Source organism: Anguilla rostrata, chromosome 2 (assembly GCF_018555375.3).
Source record: "Anguilla rostrata isolate EN2019 chromosome 2, ASM1855537v3, whole genome shotgun sequence".
Lineage (NCBI taxonomy): Eukaryota > Metazoa > Chordata > Actinopteri > Anguilliformes > Anguillidae > Anguilla > Anguilla rostrata.
In genome coordinates, this window is record NC_057934.1 from 9,239,497 (window position 1) to 9,261,650 (window position 22,154).

The 22,154-nt window shown below is 46.4% G+C and overlaps 1 protein-coding gene across 1 annotated transcript in view; it reads left to right on the plus strand.

Annotated features, from left to right (window-relative positions):
* Positions 1-22,154, plus strand: part of LOC135245295 (RAC-gamma serine/threonine-protein kinase) — a 74,714-nt gene that overhangs the window by 33,828 nt on the left and 18,732 nt on the right. The window contains exon 3 of the mRNA XM_064318264.1: positions 18,109-18,234. Within this exon, the coding sequence (XP_064174334.1) occupies positions 18,109-18,234 (126 nt within the window). The remainder of the gene's footprint in view (positions 1-18,108; positions 18,235-22,154) is intronic.

Here is a 22,154-nt window from a genome sequence, read left to right on the forward strand (position 1 = left end):
ACAGATGTGCTGTCACCTTACTGGTAGAAAAAAGGGGGGAGAATCTCTGGTAACGACAAATACAAGGCCTGTGGTGCTCATTTAGGGCTACTTCATTCTCATAGACATATAGGCCTATGATTGTGTGTGTGTGTGTGTGTGTGTGTGTGAATGCATGTATGTTTGCATGTTTGTATGTATGTATGCATATAGGCATTTCTTGTTTACAGGAATATGTATTCAAGGGCCTATTCATCCAGTAGATTGTGAAGATGCTAAAAGTACAGGGGGAAAGTACAGCACTCATTCAGTTGCCGTCCTGTCTGTTTCACCGCAGGTTGAAAGGACTTGCAGAATCAAGGACAGCTGTTTAATGGCGCCTTGTTTACTGTACTGCGGGGTGTAAATGGAGAAGGGGCAGCACTGAGCTCTAGAGGAAAATAAAGAGCCTGCCTTTCTGTTCCTCTACAGACTCCCGGCGTGTCTTGAATGTTCTGTATGGTTCTGCATTGAATAGGACTCGACACCTGCCATTCACCGCACTGAGATGTTTACAGTGGCTTGCAAACAGTATTCAGGCCCTTGGCAGGGTTTGGACATTTCTTGTGCTGCAAAAAACAACCCAAAAAACAAAAAGGGTGCTGCCCCTCTCTGGTCTGGGTGAGGTAGTGCACTTAGAATGTGTCCTAACGGCTGCTGTGACTCTCTGTGTTTGCTTTTGGGGTGGGGTGGGGGGAGGGGTCGTTGTGGACAGCAGCAGCTCACAGACATGAGTGGGATCGTGGAGGGGGGGCAGATTTAGGGAGGGGCTGAGACCGTGACAGCTGCAGACTGGGGTGGGTTAGGGTGGGGGGGGGTGTTTGGGGAGTGGTGGTCTGGTTGGAAGGAGGAGTGGTTCCCTGGGGGTGGAGATAAGAGTGGGGGTCCCTAAGTTTGGAGGCGGCCAGCAGTCCCCCCCCTTATTGTAACACAGCCTTTGGCGGGCAAAGCTTGCAGCGGGTCTCACACAAAGGACACAGATGGTACCCGAGTGATTCTAGCATACCCCCCCCCCAAAAAAACAAAAAAACACCCCCCACCCCAGTTTGGTGCTGAGATTAGCTCTACTTGGCCTTCTTTTCTCTTCAACACTGGCTTTCTGTGTCTGAAGTGGTGTTAACCTTCTTCCAGCAGTTTAAGAATCAGAACACACGTGTGCATGTAGTTAACGTGTTTCATGCATACATACATTCGTATGCGCAATGCCAGATGTGGTGAAGTGGTCCAAAAAAAACCCCCAAGATAACATACTGCCACTCGCATGAGAAAGGCTGGTTAAACCATGTACTTTTTACATCTATACACTGTAAGCATTTATAGATGCACATTTGTCATATTTATCTGTTTTTCGATATCAGTGTTCATCAAGATTCAGCTTTGTGGAAGTCTGTTTTGTCAGTGGGGGGTGTGTGTGTGGGGGGGGGGGTGTTCGGGTCCTGCTCCTGTTCAAGGCCCCACCCCCCCGCATCTGTATTGTTGTGTTTTAATTGCGGGGGGGAGACTCCGCCATGGAGGCCCTTGGCAGATGCAGGGGTGAGGAGGTGAACACTGGGCAATTAGCCTTTTGTGAAGTCCCCACCCGCCCAGCTCCCCCCCCGCCCCCCCCAGTCAAAAAAAAACAGCGCTGCATTTGTTATTCCACCTCATCTGCTCTCTGGCGAATGTGCGTGTCCCCCTCTCTCTCTCTCTCTCAGCGAGGAGGGGCAGGTGCTGGGGGTTCCCCGTACCCCAATACTGAGGGGGAAAAAAAAAAACAACCGGGGAAAACAAAATGAAAGAAACGCTTCCGCAGTGGGCCGGTTGGCACAAAGCGATGGGGGGGCAGGTGGCCCCGAGGGAACGTGTGTGTGTGTGTGTGTGTGTGTGTGGGTGTGTGTGTGGTGTGGGGGTGTGTGGGTGTGTGAGGTGTGTGGATGCGTGTGTGCGTGGGTGTGTGTGTGTGTGTGCACTGTGTGTGTGTGTGTGTGCTGTGTGGTGTGTGTGTGTGTGTGTGCACTGTGTGTGTGTGTGTGTGTGTGTGTGCACTGTGTGTGTGTGTGTGTGTGTGTGTGTGTGTGTGTGTGTGTGTGTGTGTGTGTGTGTGTGCTTGTGTGGGCTGCGCTCGGGGGGTACCTCACTGATTAGGGAAGATTAGGGGCTCCTGGAGGAGTCTGCACCTCTCTCCTCTCCTCTTGTCCTCTGTTTTTGTCCTAGAAATGAGCTGGGAGGGGGGGGCAGATGACAGAGACAGGAAACACCCAACCCCCCCGCACCTCAGACTCGAGTCAAACAATTATTAGAAATTTTTGCATAGATGTTTGAAAACGATAATCTGATGAACTGCACCTTAAAATTCAACGGGTCAAAGTTTCGCCCAAGCATTGGCTTTTTAAGTACTTCGACAGCAGTAAAGACTTCCTGTGTTATGTGTAGCCTATTTTCACTCAATATTCTCAGAAGGATCGTTGTTTTTGGTTCAGTAAGTGCATTACTTTGAAGACTTCCAGGGATTTGTAAGACTGTTTTTGCGTTTTTCCAGCATCTGAAGTGTTTAACGTGCATGTTTGTCTCAGGGTTGGTGGGCTGCCAGGATTTTGCCTCTTGAGAAGTGCAGATGCTGCGATAGAATTGCGTCCTTAACACGGCACTGCTGTTGGTACAGATTTAGGGGCGTTTGGATGTCCTAAATAAATAAATAATGAGGGCTGATCTTTGTCATGGAGATGCTTGCAGGGCCAGAGAAGGGGGGCCGGGGGCAGGGGCGCACCACTCCACTGGGTCATTTGGGGCTAAATTAATGATTCTTTCTGTTGTTATTTTGGGTCATTTCTGTGGGTAATTTAGGTCTATGTTAGCTGGAACACAAGCCTTTTTGAATAGTATTTCTGAACCAGAGCTGAGCTGTGATGTTACCGAATGATCTAATGCTCGAGTGAAGCGTGCAATTAATCCAACTTGCTAGCCTTGTGAACTTCCGAGCCTAGCGAATGGCTCTGAGGCTGAGCTAATTTGTAGGACAAATTACCTGTAAGGACAAAAATACATTGCAATATATTGTGGTAATGTGCCCTTTTTTTGGGGGGGGGGGAGAACTGGATCTGGCTGGGTGGAAAACATTTTAACAGCAATGTTTAAAGAGATGTCTTGCAATTTCTGAAAACTGTGATAATTTTCTGTTTGCTCATATATTGTGATGTGTTGCAATATCTCTCCCCATCTTGATAATGTATTTCATTTCAATATGTTGCTATATATTCCACTCATGTAGAACCAGGGGCAGCAGTCATAGCAATACTGAAACAACTGTTGCTGGAAAAACAAACCAGGGTGCCACTTCTTTATATTAGTCTTCCTGTTTCACACTTCCCGTTTCGCGCTTCCTGTCAGACTGGCCACATTCGAGCCTGGCTCTCAGACCACAGACACCAAACTAGCTGTCAGACAGGAAGTGAAACTGAAGGAGGAAGTAGTCTGAGAGGTGTAGAAAAGGTCAGGGCTACTATAACAGCTAGTACTGGGAACGGGTCTGGAAGTTGATTGCATGCCAACACTCCTGAACGGTGCTTAGGTTTTTCTAGTGCAGTGATATCATATGTGTATGTGCTTGGGGTGTGTGTGTGTGTGTGCGTGGGTGTGTGTGTGCATGCATGTGTGTGTGTTAACCATTAGTGCTCACAGCTGCTTCAAAAGAGCACCTGTGCAGTGGATGTTTGCAGTCACAGCTTCTTCTACAGAACACCCCTACTTTTAGTGTGCTGATGGGGTAGGGTTTCCATTTTCCAGCATTTACTTATGAGGCCTGTGTATATGTGTTTGCGTGCATGTGTGCGCGTGTGTTTATGTATGTGTGTGTGTGTGTGTGCATAAAGTGTGTGTGTGTGCGTGTATGCGTGTGTGTGTGCATACGTGTATGTGTGTATGTGTGTGCATATGTGTGTGTGTGCGTGTACGTGTGTGTGTGTATGTGTGTGCATATGTGTGTGTGTGCGCGTACGTGTGTGTGTGTGTGTGTGTGTGTGTGTGCAGCCCAAGTTTTGCCCTGCTTTGTTTTGCTCAGTTTATGCTGCGTGGAACGCGTCCTAATCGCTAATCTGCGCTACACTGTAATTAGCACCAGTCTGTCGCTTGAGGGGAGGGGGTGGGGCCGGATGGGCGGAGTGGGGTGGGGTGTTAAGGGGGTGGGGATTAGAGGCATAGTGGTGGGGGCGGGGCTTGTTACTATCCAGGCCCAGCCCTGTTGTAGTAACAGATAGCTCCTAGCAACAGAGGAGTATAACAATAGCTATCGAGCTATCGCCAAGCGGAGGTTGGGGGCGGGGGGTTAGGGCATCCCTGAGGTCACAGTGCCATCTCTCTGTGGTTTGGGGTACCAGAGGTGTTTGGGGGGGGGGGGGGGTCTCTCCTGTGTGTTTTAGGACAGTAAGCAGGCTCTCATTGTTTGATTCTGCATCTGCTTAGATTCCCATTTCCTCCAGTGTCTTTGTCTCATCAGTACCATGTGCCACTCCTGTTTAGCACAGCAAGAGTATCACTCTTAGAGGAAACCCAGGGAAACTCTGTGGTTGGACACCGGCCGAGTGCCTTTGAGGTCCTGATCAAAATTAAACATAAATGAAATACCAGAGTTCACACTTAAGTGCTGTTCGATGACACAAGTTAGGAACACTGCTGTTTACGTGAACTTGGGTAGCTATGCGTGCCTACCAGGCGAATGAGACGTAGCCTGTCTCTGGTTGCGGTGTGCCGATTTGTGTTTATGTTGTGAGTCTTTGTGTCTTTGTAAGTTCTCCCGTTGTGCATCTCTAAGGGAGGGGGACTGATTTAATTCATCAAATGGATACCACGTAGTGCAGCGTATCTGGGGGTGGTGGGGGGTGCCCCACAGCGGACCTGTCTGGAGACGAGCAGCGAGACTAATCCCAGGATTAAAGGATGCAGTTTATGTGGCTAGATTAGGAGTGCAGAATCTGCTTTTGACCTACAATAGCACGGCCACCAGGCAGAGCACTTCAGACCCGTTAATCGTCAGTGAATTCCAGCGTGCTAATTATGTCCCGCTGGTGGAGGAGGGTTTTTTTTTGGGGGGGGGGTGGGGGGTCTGAATAAGGTTGTCCAATTTCTGTTTCTTCCTCGGGCTTCGGTTGGGGTGTATTTTGGACTGAGGTTGCTGTAGTCGAGGCGGCGAGTTATCATTGAAGTCATCGCTGGTTGTGTTCACACACGTTTCCTTACCTGACGGTGTTCCGAAACTCTACTGTGCTTCTGTAACCGAACGTGTTCCGGAACTCTACCCCGCTGCCTTATCTGGCAACGTTCTGGCACTCTACCGTGTAAAATCGCATTCTCTCCAAATGGCTCAGATTTGACCGTATTGCCGCCTTGCGTAGTAAAGTGTAAACAGTCGTTGTTCGAGGGCCTGACAGCACCTGAAAAACGATGACAAGTCCGCGGCGCTTGTGTAGCGCCACGCTAACCGTGGAACTCCCACACGGATGATTGAACCCACTTGACAGGTACAAACCGGGGCTACGTTTTTGCATTTGAGCAGGTTTAATTGTCTGTGTGGGACGGGGGTTTAATTACCATACCATCATGTTTCCATAACCGGTGCACCTCCACCTCCTGTCGATTAGCTGGTTGTTACCGGGCAGACTTGTCCTTGCTCGTGTGTAATTTGATTTCTGTTCGCGGCAAACATGATTGAAGAGCAAAAACGTGTAGCGCCGTTGCGAGGACGCCAACACCTGCTCTCCCTTTTATCCTCGTGTGACCTGCCTTGTGAAGCTTGTATGCCTTCCTTCGAAGCTCAGGCTGCCCCTTACCCTTGCTGGAGTGTGCCTCTCGCTCCGTGGTACAGAACACAGTGTACTCTGGGAAGGCAGAGGCTTTGTCAAGGAATTTTTTCTTTTTTCACTGCGTGACATTTCCATTTTTTTTCTGCACCTGCCCGAAGGTTGTATATTTTGGTTGTACCTCACATTTTTTTCTCGAATGATTTGGGTGAAATGCAGTTCATTGCAGGTGCAGAAGGACAGAATACTGCAGAATGCTCTTGAACTGGGGGGGGGGGGGGGGGGTTATACACACGTGCGCGCACACACACACAAGCACACACGCATATTCATGCAGACAGCATATTCTGTGTACAGTTCAGATTAGTGGCAGAAAGGGGATTGGCTGAGGGGCAGAAAGCCCCTTCACTTACTCCCGTCATTTCCTCCAACTGGATAAATTTTAAATCATGAGCACAACAGACAGAAGGAGTCTGTTTAAGCACAGAAAATCCTATTAGCAAAATTACGTTCGTATTAACTGTAATATGAATAGCATGTTGCTCTTGCAGTGACAACAGTGAACGTGAAATCTGATCGCACATGGCGTTGTAAATCGACTGCGAAGCTCTGCTCACATAATCGTAAATCATTTGGCGTGTTTAGGTTCTCTTTGGTGGGAGTCGTGGGAATTTCAGTTTCCTGCCTGTCTGACGTGTGTATTGATGATTCTCTTCTATTATCAGCCGAAGGGAACCTTGTTTCATTAATGTTAGTTGGTGAATGAGGGAGGGAGAGAGGTTTTTTGAGTTATTGTGTTTTCCATATCCCTGAACAGCGAGCACGTTCCTAAAGCCTGCTTTACTTAGTTGAAGGGCAAACTATAATTGCAGCATTTTACTATAGAGGTGCGTCTCTAATTTGCTTCCCCCATGCACTTCCTGTTGATCACACTTCAGTTGAGTCTTGGGGAGAACCTTGACTTGGCGGCCAAACCAGCTGTCATAGCAGAAAGGGAACAAAACAAGTAACCTCATGGATTTCCCATTTTAAAAAACCTGAAGCATAAATAAGGGGTTTGACCGCTTAATTTTTTTTTAGAGAGTGGTATTTTTGTCTTCTGGGAGGTCCCCAAATGCCATGCGCTTTTTTCGTTTTTGAGTTAGATTTTAGGAAGATGTAATTGCCTGTCACGACAGCATCCTGGAGAAACTCTCATCATAATGATGCAACTTGTGACGCGCCGGTACCCCAAGGAATGCTGGCCTCTCAAAACCGCCTCATCACGGTTCCTTCACTGTAATTTACTTTACATTTAATTTACATTTTTGCATTTAGCACATGCTCTTACTCAGAGTGACCCACAAAACGTAGGTGAGGCCCAGAAACTTGGTCTATAAGGCTTTTGTGAGTTAGGCTGACCATGTGCATCTACGCTTGGTAGCTACGATCCTATGCGATTAGGAGATAGGCGTGAGGCCAGCAAATCAGCTTCGGTATTGATGACTAGAGCACCCCTTCATGTCTAATGAACAAACAGGCAAGTACAGGTCTGTACTTAGACCAAGGGACACACAGGGAAAGGCAAAGAATTGTCGCTAAGGATTTCTGCCAGTGTTGGACTCAAAGTCAAAGTAAACGTATTATTAATTTACCGCACTTGTCGAGTTTATTAGATAGCAGTTTTGTTAACCGTCAGCTATTTTACTGCAGTTGTTCGGTTGACTATGAAATACTTCACTGCAAAAACCAAAAATCTTTTTCAATCTTAACAAGTACTTTGTCTTATATTTTGATGTAGTCATATTTCTATTACATTTCTGTTAAATAAGCCATAAAGATTGCCAGTGAAGTGAGACAGTTTTACTCATTTCAAGATTTGCCAATGGCGTAAGAAAAAAAGCTAAATGTAACTTAAAACAAGATAATATTCTCTACCTGAGATAAAAGATTTTAAGTCTCATTACAGGACTAAAACACTTTTTTTGACGCGTTGTCTGTTCGATAAGCACAGGTCTGAATGTGGGTTATGAACACAGTTGATTTGTGTCCCTGTGGTCTTCCTCTCTGTCAAGGCTGAGGCGATGCCATCGGGTTCGGCGGTAACCGCGGAGATGCAGGACAATAAAAGGAGGTTTTTATTTTTTGGGGTCACTGGGCTTGGTAGGGTGCAGGGGTTGATGAGTTCCCAGCAGAAGTACATCTCTGCCCCCCCCCCCCACTTTGGCAGTTGTATGGCTTGTGCCACCCTGATTAGAGGTTCCCCCCTTGTTTAATTATTTAAGTAGTTATTTATTTATTTTTAAATTTAACTGCAGGACAGCCGTCGCTCAGCTCATACCACCCCCTCCTCTTCTCTCACACCTCCTCCACTCATTTACTGAGACTCAGAGTGGCCTCCCCCCCCCACAAGCCCTACCACCTGCAGCTGTGTGGAACAGCATGGCCCCATCAATGCAGCCTCTTACCCAGAGTGAACAGAAGGGTGTGTGTGTGTGTGTGTGTGTGTGTGTGTGTGTTTAGTACTGGAGCGTTTCACCAGAGAGGCCCTCATCCCAAAATGGTTTAAGCAGCTGTTTTGTGGGAGACAAACAAAGAGTTTATTATTGCATCTATAAGGAGATGGAGGACTAGAGAGGCATAGGAGTGCGTGTGTGTGTGTGTGCGTGGGTACGTGTATATTTGTGTGAGGGTGGGGGTGAGCAGTGGGGGTGGGTGCTTGACTGTGATTGGCCGATCAGGGAAACGCTGCTGCTGCTACTGATTGTTGACTTGCCATCTGCCAGAAGGAAAATATCTTTTTTTCAAAGCATGACAGATTCAGAGTGGTGCTGGAGAGTACGGGCAGAGAGAGAGAGAGGGAGAGAGAACAAAAAGAGAGAGGATGAGAGGGATGTGTAAACCTGTGGTTGGAGGACAGTTGGAAAATGACCCTCCCCCCAGTAAAAGTCACTTCAGCACTCCACCACTCCTATTCCTCTGCGCATAGGCCGGCAGCCGATAGGAATGGGAGCAGGTCACATCGGGACATGACCGGCAGACGCGCAAGCTCCAATAAAGGCTTCATCCAATCCAATAAAAGCAATTTCGGGGGCTTGGGGTAACTGACGTCTGCAGACATGTAGGCTATTATTGATTGGAGCTGGCCTCCCATTCCACTTACTCCTTAATGCCGCTCATTGTGGGACTGAATGAAAATCAGTTTCTGATTTTCATGTATATTTCATGACTCGCCAGACAGCGCAGATTTGCCTAAGTGTTGACAGGAGATATTGTATCATTTTTTAAAAATAATTATTTATTAATGAACGTTATTGTGATGTTGCGGGGAATTCAAGCGTCATTAAATGCCAATGCTATATGCAATAAATAAATAAATAAATAAATAAATAAATAAATAAATAAATAAATAAATAAAAACGAATCGCCCTGCTTTGCGGGAAAATAACACTTCCGATTCTCGCAGATTTTACACAGACAATGGCTCGCTGATTTCTAACTTTGTCATTTCAGCCTGCCGCTGAGTTGGGTCATTGTGAAAGATGTAAAATTCGTGATTTGAAAGGGAGCGTATCGATTTGAAATGGACACGTGCTTTGGTTGGCTGTACTACGCGGCTGGTATACTTTTTTAAAAAACCGCTGCTAAGGTCGCTATTGCAGTCAATCCCGCTGCACTGTGTAAATTGGCGTGGTAACGAATATAGAAGAAAAAAATCCCACGACAGCTTTAATAATCGTGAAATGCTTGCATGCCGCTGTGGTCCTCCTTAATTGTTTTTTGGTTCGGCAGCAGCTTAGCGCATTCGAGTATTGATCAGATTTAACGGAAAGATAATTGGCAAAAAGGGAATCGATTGATTGGTGTAGCGTGGAGTCAAACCCGATGAGTCTGATTTCGATTATGAGATGTCTTGATCATTTACTGTACAGGTTCATTGGACCTGGATTTTTATTGATTGCCGTGTTATTACCCATCCCAAGTTCACGTTACGTCTGTGTGAGTGTTAACGTAAACATCCGGTTGCTTTGAAGTATGTGCTCTTTAAGTGCGTGGAAGCAATGAAATTCAGCCCTCTGGCTCTTCCTCTTTTTATTAGATGTAATTGAATGGTAATTTAGTGAATGGGGAATTGATTTATATAGCTGAGGGGTCAAAGTGTTCAACATCCGCTTAATGTGAATCCCCCCCCCCCAAAGAGTGATGGTCTTGTAATGGAAAGCTACACGATACGCCAGCAAATGTAAGATTTAGCGGTCAAGTATGCCTCGGCGTTTGGGGTACAGGGGTGTACTGAGTAAAGAGGGGGGGCCTGGCAGGGGTGTGCGGATGGTAATGATGTATGGGAAGGGTGGGGGGAGGGGGGTGTGTACGCATTGTCTTCTTCTGTTCCAGCTGCCCACCCCCAGCCCAGTACTCTCTACCCGTCTGCAGTAGGCTGAATAAATAATGAGCTGGTGTCTACGCCGAGCTCACTGAGCGCGCTCGGTGGAGTCCAGCTCCGAGCCCCGAGAACTCCACTGTACCCCTCTGCATCATCACGGTTACGAGCGTTCGCTAATCGGTTTTTAACCAAGGTAACTAACCAGGGGGCTAAAGCGCGTGAGCATTTGGTGTGGAAAGGGTCCCAATCAGGGGGATTAGTGCGGGTCTTTGGTTGATGTGGAAATGGTCACGCACGTGGAAGTGGTGGATTCGCGTTTGTCGCTAATAGCCGTTGGGCCTGTGGCTCAGTGCATTTTTTAACCCCCTCAAACAAAGAAGAGTTTCCCAGACAGACATAATCCCTCCCCCCCCCCCCCCTTGTCACCCCCAGTCACTACCCCTAAAACACACAACCCACAGCTCAGTGTGGATGAGTCTTTCTCACTTGGTATGGGGCTAGGATCCCAAACTCTGGTCACAGCGTATGCTGGTTTTTGGTGTGTTTCAACATTTATGTGCTCAAAAAAAAAAACACTAAAACCAGCAGGCACTGTGACCCCCTTCAGGACTGGTGTTAAACCTGCAGGCGCTGTGGCCCCCCAGAACTGGAGATCTCTGCTATTGCACGATGTTCATGTACAAGCCAATCCTTAAAATGGAACCCAAGGCGACTCATCCATTATAAACACTGCTTATTTTATAACCTCAAAAGCTTAACCCTCCCACTCGTAAATGTTGGGAAAATTTTTTTTTTTTTTTTAAAACAACTATGACAATTTACCTCGGAGGTTGCATTTTACTTTATTTTACTACAATTGGCTGAGTGACATTGATTGGCAGGTACTCATTATTTTTCCATTCCTATCATCAGAATAAATCAATCACATGTAGCGTAATGCATGGCAAAGCACAGCTTAGCCAGAGTGTATGATTGACAGAGCCAAAGTATTTTATAGGCCACCAGGTGGGTGTGTTTTACCTTTGAGGGTGTGTGCCATCAATATTCAATGTTCAGATATTTAGTCAATATTCAGAGGGCGTGTCTTAAGTCGCATGAAAATCTGAATCGGGATATGATTTTGACTCATAAGTGCATACAAGAGTGCTTTATTAAGTCTGCATTTAATTCTCCTTGTCTGGATTCCCTCTGTATTATGAAATGTTATATCACAATAGTGTTTTTTATTTATTTATTTAATTTTTTTTACATTTCTGTTAACTGAAAAAGTAGCAGGGGGAACTTCATCGTAAAATAATTATCTGTTCTATTTCCGGTATGGGCTACATTCCACCACATGGTTCATTGTGAGTTATATTGAATATAGTCAATTCTGTAGGTATTTTTTATCAATGTATTGATATTGGGGAAAAAAAGCACTCTGTTGCTGGACCCTAGTGTTTCCACAGCACAAGGAGAAACTGTGTCCAGTTTGCCGCCTGTAGGCATTCTGGTCATGTGTTAGGTGACGTCGTGGTAACCAGCATCACGGTAACAGAGTCTTGACTGAGGGGGGGGGGGCCTCCTCTTCCTGTCTCCTGGGCCCTGCCCAATGCCATACCTGTCACTTCCCCGGTAGCCATGGTGTGGCATGGGATTATATTCCTGGTGGAAGTTTTTATAATTTAGCCCAGAATTAGGGTGGGGGTTTGTGTGTGCTCCTCTGTCAGGGGCTCTCAGTATTGACCAACCCCCCCCCCCCCAAACCTCCGCAACATGTAATGCCACTGGAGCTGGGGGGGTTGTTTCCGGGGCAACGCACTGCAGTGGGAAAAGAGCCTGTATTTGGGAAACAACATCGCCATCTAGTGAACAGCAGGGGAACAGCAAGAGTGAGTGAGAGAGGAGGAGGGAGAGAGGAGTTATATTTTTCCTATGGGATGTTTTAAATCTTATTGAAAATTGTGCTTGAATGAGTGTTACTTAATTTAACATTTTGAGCGCACTGTAATAAATGACACAATCATTTTCAGTGTGATTTTCTTGCGTTGTATTTGCAAATGAATCGAATGTATGACATTTCAATGAGTGAAGTTTTGTTTTGGTGCTGAACAGTTAGAAAAAAAATCTGTAAAATGTAAAGCAAGGCAGTCTGGCTTCACATAGGATGACAGCTTTAGTTTAATCAATCCTGACAAAAACAGCCCACAGTACCCACTCAAAACGGCGGCAGCTACCTGCCCCCCTACACCCTCCCCCAATTGCCTGGCGCCTCCTTTGGGGGGTGAGTTCACACCCCTGCAGTTACTGTGCTTTTAAACAGGAAAAAAGGCCAAAATGCCACCCACCAGGGCCTACAAAGGCTCAAACTCCGGGGCGGTCTGCGAGAGCAGCTGGACTTTCACGGGCATCTGCAGCAGCGGCGGCGGCGGCCAGCTTTAGATCGAATGGCTGTTTTACAGCCCTGGCAGGTGGGGGAGACGCGTGCGCTAACGCGCTAGCGCAGGTCACTCGTCCTTTCTGAGGGAACCCAAGCCGATCAGATCAGTGCTCTGCTTACGGACACTCATTTGCAGTCTCATTGTCTGAAAAAATTTCTATTAATTAAAGGAAGCAAAAAAAAAAGAAACTTTCTGATTAGTACGGGGAACAGATGCAGTGTACTCGTGTACTGTAATTGCTTGCCATTCAGAAATGGTATTTATTCAAATCAGAAATGCCATTTCTCCTAAAGTAGAATCAGACGCGTGTGACAATTAACAAGCAAATTAGTAAACTAATTTGTAAATTCATAATGGGGTAATAATCAATTAGCAAATTAATTAAATTGGCTCAGTACTTTTTAAAGTACGCCTTTCTATGAACATATACTGTGGAGTGGGCAGTTTATTGCCAGCTGTTCATTTCTATTTTCCTTTTTGTTTTGTTGTACAGTCTTCACCTGTACATGTCTTTGAAACATCCTGGGTATGCACACATAGTATAAACACATACAGTATGAAGAAGAACGTATTATTATTGTTATTGTTCATATTATTATTATTGTTATCCTCAGAAATAGAGCTACAAAGCTGTAGAGCTACAGAGATATATCGCTACAGAGATATAGAGATATAGAGTGTGCTCTGTCAGTAACCAGCAGAAACTCCAGGAACAGCTGACAGTCTCCTATAGGGGGCTCCAGGCTGCTCCTGGCTTTCCACACCCCCCCCCCCCATTCTCACTGACTGAGGGGTGAAACTCCACTGAGAGGGGCTCCAGATGCACGCCCCCTCACCTCCACCTTTGGGGGCTTTCACCCCTCTGCCACGCACGCTGGGGGCCTGCCTGTCCCATCAGGGGATGACACAAATACTCTGTAAGTGGATTGGCTTGAGCCTGCCCAGGATCCCAGATCAGGTGTCTGAGAACCTTAACATAGCCCTGTATGCTGTCACATGGTGTGTGTGTGTGTGTGTGTGTGTGTGTGCGTGCCTGTGCCTGTGTGCCTGTGTGTACAGATGAGTGTGTGAGAGTGCGGGTATGCATGAGTGCGCTTGCGTGTCTGTGTGTATGGGTGAGTGTGTTATAGCGCGTGTGTGTGTGTGTGTGTGTGTGTGTGTGTGTGTGTGTGTGTGTATGGGTGAGAGCGTGGGTATGCGTGTGTGTGCATGCGTGTGTGTGTTTATGGATGAGTTTGTTAGAGCACGGGTATGCGTGTGTGTGTGTGTGCACGTGTGCGTCTGCACCAGGTGTGTGTCTCGGATCCAAACAGTGACAGTGTGAGTGTGACTTCCTTCCGCGCTGTTGACTGGGTGTTGTTAGTGGTGTCATGACCTTCGCCTCTGTTTTCATCTCCGCAGGAGGGTGATATGAGTGTTTGGTAACTTTCTTAATTAAATGCATGAAATAGTAATTTAAAAATGTATTTTCTGTTTACTCAGGTTCCCTGTGTATAATATTACATTTTGTCTAAAGATTTGCAACCATTCAGTGTGACAGATGTGCAGTAATAGAGGAAATCAGGATACTTTTAAAAGTACTTTTTAACGGCAGTGTAATAGACAATAGCTGGGATTCAAGCGACATTGTCCTTAACTTTGTGTTTGTAAAGAAAAAAATTATATTCTTGGTTTTAGTTTTTCGTCAAAGGTAAGGACAAATGTTGATTGAATGCGGGTCAATGACTTTGCATTGAACTAAGGCAAGAGGAACAATGAAATAAATGTGTACCCCCCCTTTGGGGGTATAGTTCAAGACAGGAACGGTGCGTAGACATGCCAAACCGCTCGATTGACAAGGACTAGAAGCTGCAAAAATGTCTTTGTGATTTCAAGTTTATAATTAGACATGACAGAGACAGCTGAGAGAAGCGTGTACGCTGGCATACCTCAGTTCTTCTCACCTACTTCAGCAGGAGTAATTTGTCTAAACCTTAGGAACGCCTGATTGTTGAGCCAGATAATGCGTGCGTTGTGCCCAGGGTGAGCTATTCTTGTGACTATTAGATGAAGACACGTTTTGAATTGCCCACTCCAGGCACTTGCACTGATACTTTCTCTGTGGCTTTTTGCCATCAGATTTGAATTTATAGGAAAATTTGATCATAGGGAACTACCTTGACAAAACACACCAAAGCATGGATAAAATCCGTGCTTGTCTGTAACCGATGTACTGTAAAAAATAAACGTGTTACAGTGTTTTTCTTCACAACCACTGCTTGCCGAGCTCAGCGATCTCCGCAATCATCTTGCCAAACTGTTGGGGGGGGGCAAAAAAAATTTAGTCCTCCTCGCCATTATTTGTACGTCAAACTTACAGACAAATGTGGTGGGGAGAGAAAGACAGGCCTGTGCCGCAGTAGACGTGTGATCACCGCGACGCGCCGAAGCTTTGCCCACCAGCTGAAGGACAGAAATCACAGCGGTACATCTCGCACATGCAGGGGAGCGATCTGGCATCCTCGGATGCTGGCCCAAAGTTTTTTTCTCTCTCTCTCTCTCTCTCTCTGACTCTCCTGTTTTCTCTGTCTCTTTGTTTCTGTCTTTGTTTGCAAGCCAAGTGTGCACTTGTGTTGCCAAAGCACACAGAAAAAGAAAACTAAAGGATGTAAAATGGAAAACAAAAATACAATAAAATACAATATTATTGAAATCATACACCTCTCTCCCCCTTGCTCGCTCCCTTGCTCTCTCTCTCCCCCTCTCTCCACCGCACTCTTTCTCCCTGTCTCTGTCCCTCTCTCTTTCACTCTCCCTCTCTCCGCCTCTCTCTATCCCCTTCTCTGTCTTTCCCTCCCTCCTAGCACCTGGCTTCTCTCCCAGGCTGCAGCACACTCAGATACTTGGGTATCTGTCCACCGGTGCCGAGGGGGTCCCAGGGCGGCCATCTTTATGCCATCTGTAGATCAGACTGGCCAGCCCTGGCCAAAGCCTTACATTACATCCCTGTCTCCGCTAATTGACAAATGGTTGTTTTTTCCTGTTTCTCATTTGAAAAAACCTCGATCTCTCGAAATGAGCACGGGGACGGGAACAGAAGCGAGTTTCTGCGCAAGCTGATGCCGGTGACGGGGCGCCCAAGTTTTTTTTTTTCCTTTTTTTTTTTGCAGAACGAGGGGGTGTGATTCCGCATGCCCGTCGCGGCTACGTCTCGGGGCTCATACGAGCCGCGCCGTTACCGTTATAGTGTGTGATGGAATGGCGCTCGCTGCTGTCCGCGTGCCGTTGGAGTGCTCCGGCGGGAAGCCGTTGCAGTGGGCTCTTCACCAGAGAGCGCGTTTTGCGCGTGATGAAACAATCGGTTGTTTGATTAAACGGAACTTTTCACGCCGTGTCATCTGGGCTGCACAGCAATAAAAATGTAACGCTGTTCACAACCAAATATTTATCGCTAGATTGTTATTTATATGGAACTAAAATAGGGTGTGATTGATTTTATTCTCCAATTTGAAATCATTGTTATGGTGCAGTGGTCTCCCTCCTGTGTAAATACAAAATGTATTTATAGTACTGCAAGTATTAAAAGAAAACTAAGCTCTTATTCAGTATTACTGTTGTTTAATGACTTTCCTTTGTTGGATGGTTTAACATTTTTAAAAAGTTGTGGAGGTCTGATTTTTACTTGCCATGACCTGCATCCAAACCACAAATTTGAATTGTAATTTTTTGTAATTGGTACTTTCTCTTATTGGGAATATTTGCATCGTCTTAGATACTGACCATTTCTAAAATGTGTAAAATTGTAAAATTACCATTTTGATCACTGCATAACACACGTTAAAACAAGTGGTTTAAAGTAATAAAATAAAAAAAGAATAAAAAATTTGATGACAAACCAGTGTGAGAGACGTGAACATAGATGTTGTATCTAAGGAAGCGCCGGTGGCTGTTTATCTGAGTTTCTGCAGTTTCTGGTCAGTGCGTTCAGGGAGAGCGCTACTGCTCTTTGGCTGCTCCATCTATCTCCCACTCGCTCCCTCCCTCCCTCTCTCCCTCTCTCCCTCCCTCCATCCCTCCCTCCCTTCCTCCCCCAGTACCCAGCCTTCCGCAGGCATTCCAGAGAAGACCTCCGTCTCCTCAAATTAACATGAGCAGGTGTTTTTCCCTGACACGTTAATTAAGAAAAGCTGCCGTTATTACGCCGTAAGTGGCTGTTACAAATCGAACATGTTGTACATTTTCTTTTCCAGAAAATAAGCGATCAGGGCTGTCACCGGCTGGACCCGTCAGCCGTAGCCGTAGGAGGGGAGGAGGGTGCTTTTAAACAACACCACGATCACATTCCTTTTATTTTTTTTCAGCGGTGGCCAGTGAGAGTAGCCCCGCGAACTGTGGTTTCACTGACTGACTGATCGACCGACCGACTGACCGACTTGACTGCCTGACTGACTGACTGACTGTCTGACTGACTGACTGACTGGCTGACTGATTGACTGACTGTCTGACTGACCGACCAACTGACTGACTGATGAACTGACTTGCTGGCTGACTGAGGGTCCACTCTCTGAGGGAGAGAAAGGGCTTATGGGATTTGTGACACCACATTACACAGTCTGCTTTTGCCCACAGCTAAACCCACTTAGAAAAGGGGAGAACATCAGTGTTACTCTCAGTATCCATTTATAATCGATATGTGTGAAGTTGACCAAACGAACCGCTACAATCTGCATTGTACTCAGCAGCGAGTTTAGCTAGTAGGACCTCTTTATGTGTAGATCTAGGGAATGTAAATTTCAAATAAATAACAGTCAACTGCAAGGTTCACTGTGAGAATGAGCCCTGGTTTAGTGTGATTTTCTGCTTGCGTGTGCTCCTTTGCTGTTTTTACACCATTAATATTGTTTGCTGTTTTAATCACACACAGATATTTTAAATGTGGTATATCTGAGTAATTTATAGTTGTGCAATCTGCTTTAAATTACAATAAGTGAGTACACTGTGTAAAATCGGAGGTGCATTTATGTATATGAGTACGGTTTGCTGTTTATGGGTACAGTTCTGTTTTTATGTGTACAGTCTGCGTGTTTATTGGTACGGTCTGCCGTTTATATGGGTACGGTATGCTGTTTATGGGAACAGTCTGCCGATTATGGGTGCGGTATTCTATTTATGGATACAAGATTTTTTTACGGGCACAGTCTAGTGTACATGGGCGCTATGGCGACCAAGTAATAGTCTGATTGATGTGATTGTTTCACCAGATTCCGCTGTAGAATGCACATACTGTGAGTTATCTTGCACTCTCTGTGAAGTACATTATCTTACACAGTCTTTTAAAATAAAGTGCATTACCGTACACTGTTGTTATAAAGTGCATTATTTTACTTTATTGTGACGCCTTTATAAACTGAATTATCTCACACCTTCTTTACAGGGAATTAAATGCACTGTTGTTATAATAATGCATATTATTTAACTTTACCTTCACGGGAGAATGAAATGTGTGGTCCCGCCCTGCTTTATATAATGTGCATTATGTCTCTCTGTCTCTTTGCAGGAGAATATATTAAGAACTGGAGGCCGCGGTACTTCCTGCTGAAAACAGATGGCTCCTTCATCGGCTACAAGGAAAAGCCGCAAGACGCAGACCTCCCTTACCCCCTCAATAACTTCTCTGTGGCCAGTGAGTCCGCAGCTGCTCTTATTCGGTCTTATTTCTTCTGAACGTGAGCATGTTACCGTGTGAATTTTAGGCCGTGAAGCGCACGCTGATGAATATGAATTTTAGATGGGGTGTTTTTGGCATTTGACTTGAGAAAGCAGCCCAACCTGTAGGGGTGTTCAAGTGTGTAATGGATTGCAGAGGGGAGCAGGAACCACAAATATTTGGAGTGATCTGTATTTTCGGGTTTTTGTTGCATGCTTTTGTTGGCTCACTCCCTTATTGGTTGGTGTGATACCCAGAAAGGCCATACTTCCTTGTTATGTCCCTCAATGGGGGGGCGCTGGTCACCACGAGCGCCATAAAGTCTTATTTGTTATTTCGGAATTCTGCGTGGGGGCTCGTCCGGGATCCCACTTTTGATGCCGGCGTACCATTCCTTTGTTATTCTGAAATAACAAACAAGACTTTATGGGTGCGCTTTGATGACTAGTGCCCCCCACTGAGGGCAGAGGGACATAACATCCTGTAGCCCCCTTTCCCTGCACCAGAGATGTGATTTTTTTTCCCTGATTTAAACCCTAAGCGTATGTCATGGGCCTGCGTACACCAAGAGGGTCCACACCCTTTCACTGCAGACAGCCAGAGAGAATGTTCAGCATGTAAAGCCAAACGCCACTGACACCCAGACGCTAAGAGTCTGAAAATGAGCACGTCCTCGCTAGTCAGGGGAGAAAGCGGGAGAAACGGCGTCTAGACTTCCTGTCGCTCGGCCCGTGGACGCTCCGGGCTTCCTGTCGGGGCGGGCCCTGCTCGTGGACGCGACGCTGCGGACGCACTGCAGCAGATCTGGGCTCCGGCGCGCTCCCGTTCGTCAGCTGGCTGGGCCAGGTTTGCGGCTAACGCCTGGGGGAGGGACGGCAGCCCCCCCCCTCCATCCGTCCCAGCCTGCTCTGGCAGCTGAGAGCCGCTCCACATCTGCTGCAGGAGCTGGGAGGCCAGGTGGTGCCGAATGCGCTCCTGAAATGGGGAGCCAAAGCCAGGCAAAACCCCCTCCTCCCCCCGGAATCACATGGCACCCAACTGGCAACCCAGAGCGGGCTCTCAAAAAGTTCTCCTGTCTGCTAGGCAGGCACATTATTTTGTCACACTGGCAACCCAAGCCACACGTTCGTAGGGCCTTCTACTCGCTCCGCAGACAGTTAAAACAGTCACACTGACAACCGGAGTGAGCTTTAAAAAATACCTTTTTATTGGTTCCTCAGACATCTTACAGGATTCTTATTGTATAATTGTATCTTGACAGTTTTCTCTAAAATGAGTTATTACTATTGGAATGCTTTTTAGTGTGTCTTTTTCTAAAACTAAATATGGGTTTGTGCAATCGAAGAGTAGTTGTATTAAGATCTTCCTCAAATTTTTGTTTCATCTGAATCTGGGGAGTGGAAAACATTGAAGTTTTGCCAATTTAATCAAAACAAATTCTGCAAAAAGGGGGGAAAAAAGCTTTGGAGAAGCAGTGTGATTGGTTAGTTTATACTGTAGGCTTTTCACCAAGAACTGTGATTGCTATGAGGAAAACAGAAATGAGAGGTAGTGTCCAGTTGGATTCACCAGACCTCTATTAATCCGCCATGTTTGGCCCATTTAATCAGACCATCTAATTGGCCAACTATGCATTTTCCCCTGGGTTCACTGTCGAGTATTGACTATTTTTTTCTCTGAAAGCACAAAATTGATTATTAAAAGGTAATTAAAATGTGCAGTTTTTCAAGAACACCCTGAAAGTACTCTTAATACCCTCTATCCTGCGGCAGTGTGATATAGTGGTTAGGGAACTGGGGCTTGTAACTCTGAGGTTGCAGGTTTGATTCCCAGGTGTGGCACTGCTGTTGTCGCCGTGGGCAATGTACTTAACCTGAACTGCTTCAGTAAATATCCAGCTGTATAAACGGGATTGTATGTAAATAGTGTAAGCGGTGTAAGTCTCCATGGATACGAGCTAGTGCTGAATTCCTAAGTGATTGTAAATGGAATCATTCCAAACACACTTCAGCAGTGAACCTGGGGCTGTGTGTGTATATGTGTGTGTGTGTGTGCGCGCGCGTGTGTCTGAGCTGCTGATTGACAGTGGCAGGCAAGCACAAGAGGGTCTACTCTTTGAGGGAGAGAAAGGGCTTATGGGATTTATGACACCACATATACACACTCTCCTTTTGCCCACAGCTAAACCCACTTCTTTTCATCGCCATTGGGGGCACAGTCTCCACAAACGCCTGTTGTGCCATTCCTAAATTTTACAAGAGAAAAACCAAAGCGTCCTGTAAGAGATTTGTCGACACATTCCTCATGAGCCAGTGAAGGTACACACAAACTCCTGAACCACAACAGGATACTCATTGAGGCACTAAATGGGCAATTAGTGGAACTACTTTATAAATGAATTCTCAAATTGATCAACTGCAAGAAACCTCGTTTTATTTTTTTTGTATTTGGCTTCAGTCTGTGATACTTCAATATGTTTTTAAATTACACACTGAGAGTAGGCCTCCCAGGGTGAATAAGGTTTCTGCTCTATGTGTTCCTCTGTATATTCTGAGAACAGAAAGCAGTTTTAGCTGGCTCTGTTTGAGAGATTGAGAATGTAGTACTACTGCTACTACAGCTACTACTACTGCGACTATTAATAATATATATTATTATATATTATTATATATTAGTATATATTATTTACAAGGAAACGCAGTATAGATAAGATAAATCTGAAATAAACTTTGCATTCATGAAGGCTGTACAGTCTTATCAGACATGGCCAGCGTCTAAAAGATTAAATCTCCGTGTTTCTGCTCTTTCCACTCATTGATAAACAGATTGACCTGTTAAAACGGAACGCGGAGTGCGACGTCTGCATTCTGCCGAACGAGGCGGCTGGTGCTCGCGCGCGAAGCCGTACAGTACCGCTCACAGATTGCACCAGCGCTGTCTTAATGGAGGTTTTATGATATTTACCATCTGGAAAAGACGAGGCGCACATCCGCGAATGACATTATGGAGCCGATGTATAAATATTTTGCGTGCTGCGTACTTTTAATTACTTCTCCGAAACGCCGCCGCGCTGTAGGGCTGTTCCTACGCCTCTCTCGCTCTCTCGTTGCTCTCCCGTCCTGCAAGCTGCTTCCCGGTCCTCAAACGCACAGTGCCATTACGCGCACGTTGGAAGCCGGAGTTTATGCGCTGTTTAATTATCGCCGCTGCGTTTTTTTTTTATTTTACGGCTCTTGCCTGCCAGCCAAACCTGTCGTCTGCGATCAGCTGTGGCGAAGCAAACGTCAGCTTATTTTCTCCCCCTCCCCTCACCTCTCCTCCCTTCCTCTTTCCCCCTCTCCCTCTCTCTCCGTTTGTGGATGTGAACCCTCCTCCTGACCTTGTGTTACCAGCAGCTTGATGCAGGTATGCAGTGGCAGTTTTTTTTTTTTTTTTAACAAATTTTTTATTTTTTGAAACGTTTTTAGATTCAAGGGCAGGTTTGAGACCCGGCTGTGTCGTCATTAACCTTCCTGCCCGTGTTTGCGACGCCCCGCGGTTCGATTGTGGCGGAATTGGCGGGCGGAGGGGCCTCGTTACGAGCTGGCGGAAATTTTCGCCTGCTGTTTGGCCCTTGTGTTGTCACGGCGATGTCTGTGGTGACACCGGTGTCCTTGACGCCTCTATCTGTCAGCCATCCCCACCCCCCCCCACGGTCGCGGCCGCTTCCCGTCTGTTTATCGCGTGTTTTTGGGGTCGTGACCTCATCCGCGTACCTGGATGGGGAGCCCGACCGGTGGGGGGGCGGGAGGCAGCTGTTACTCTGGCGCACGCCGAGAAGAGAACCTGCCGGAATGTTGTTCCACACCTGCGCGGGGGAAAGATTCCGCCACCTTCCCCGGGTCTCATCCGTCTCG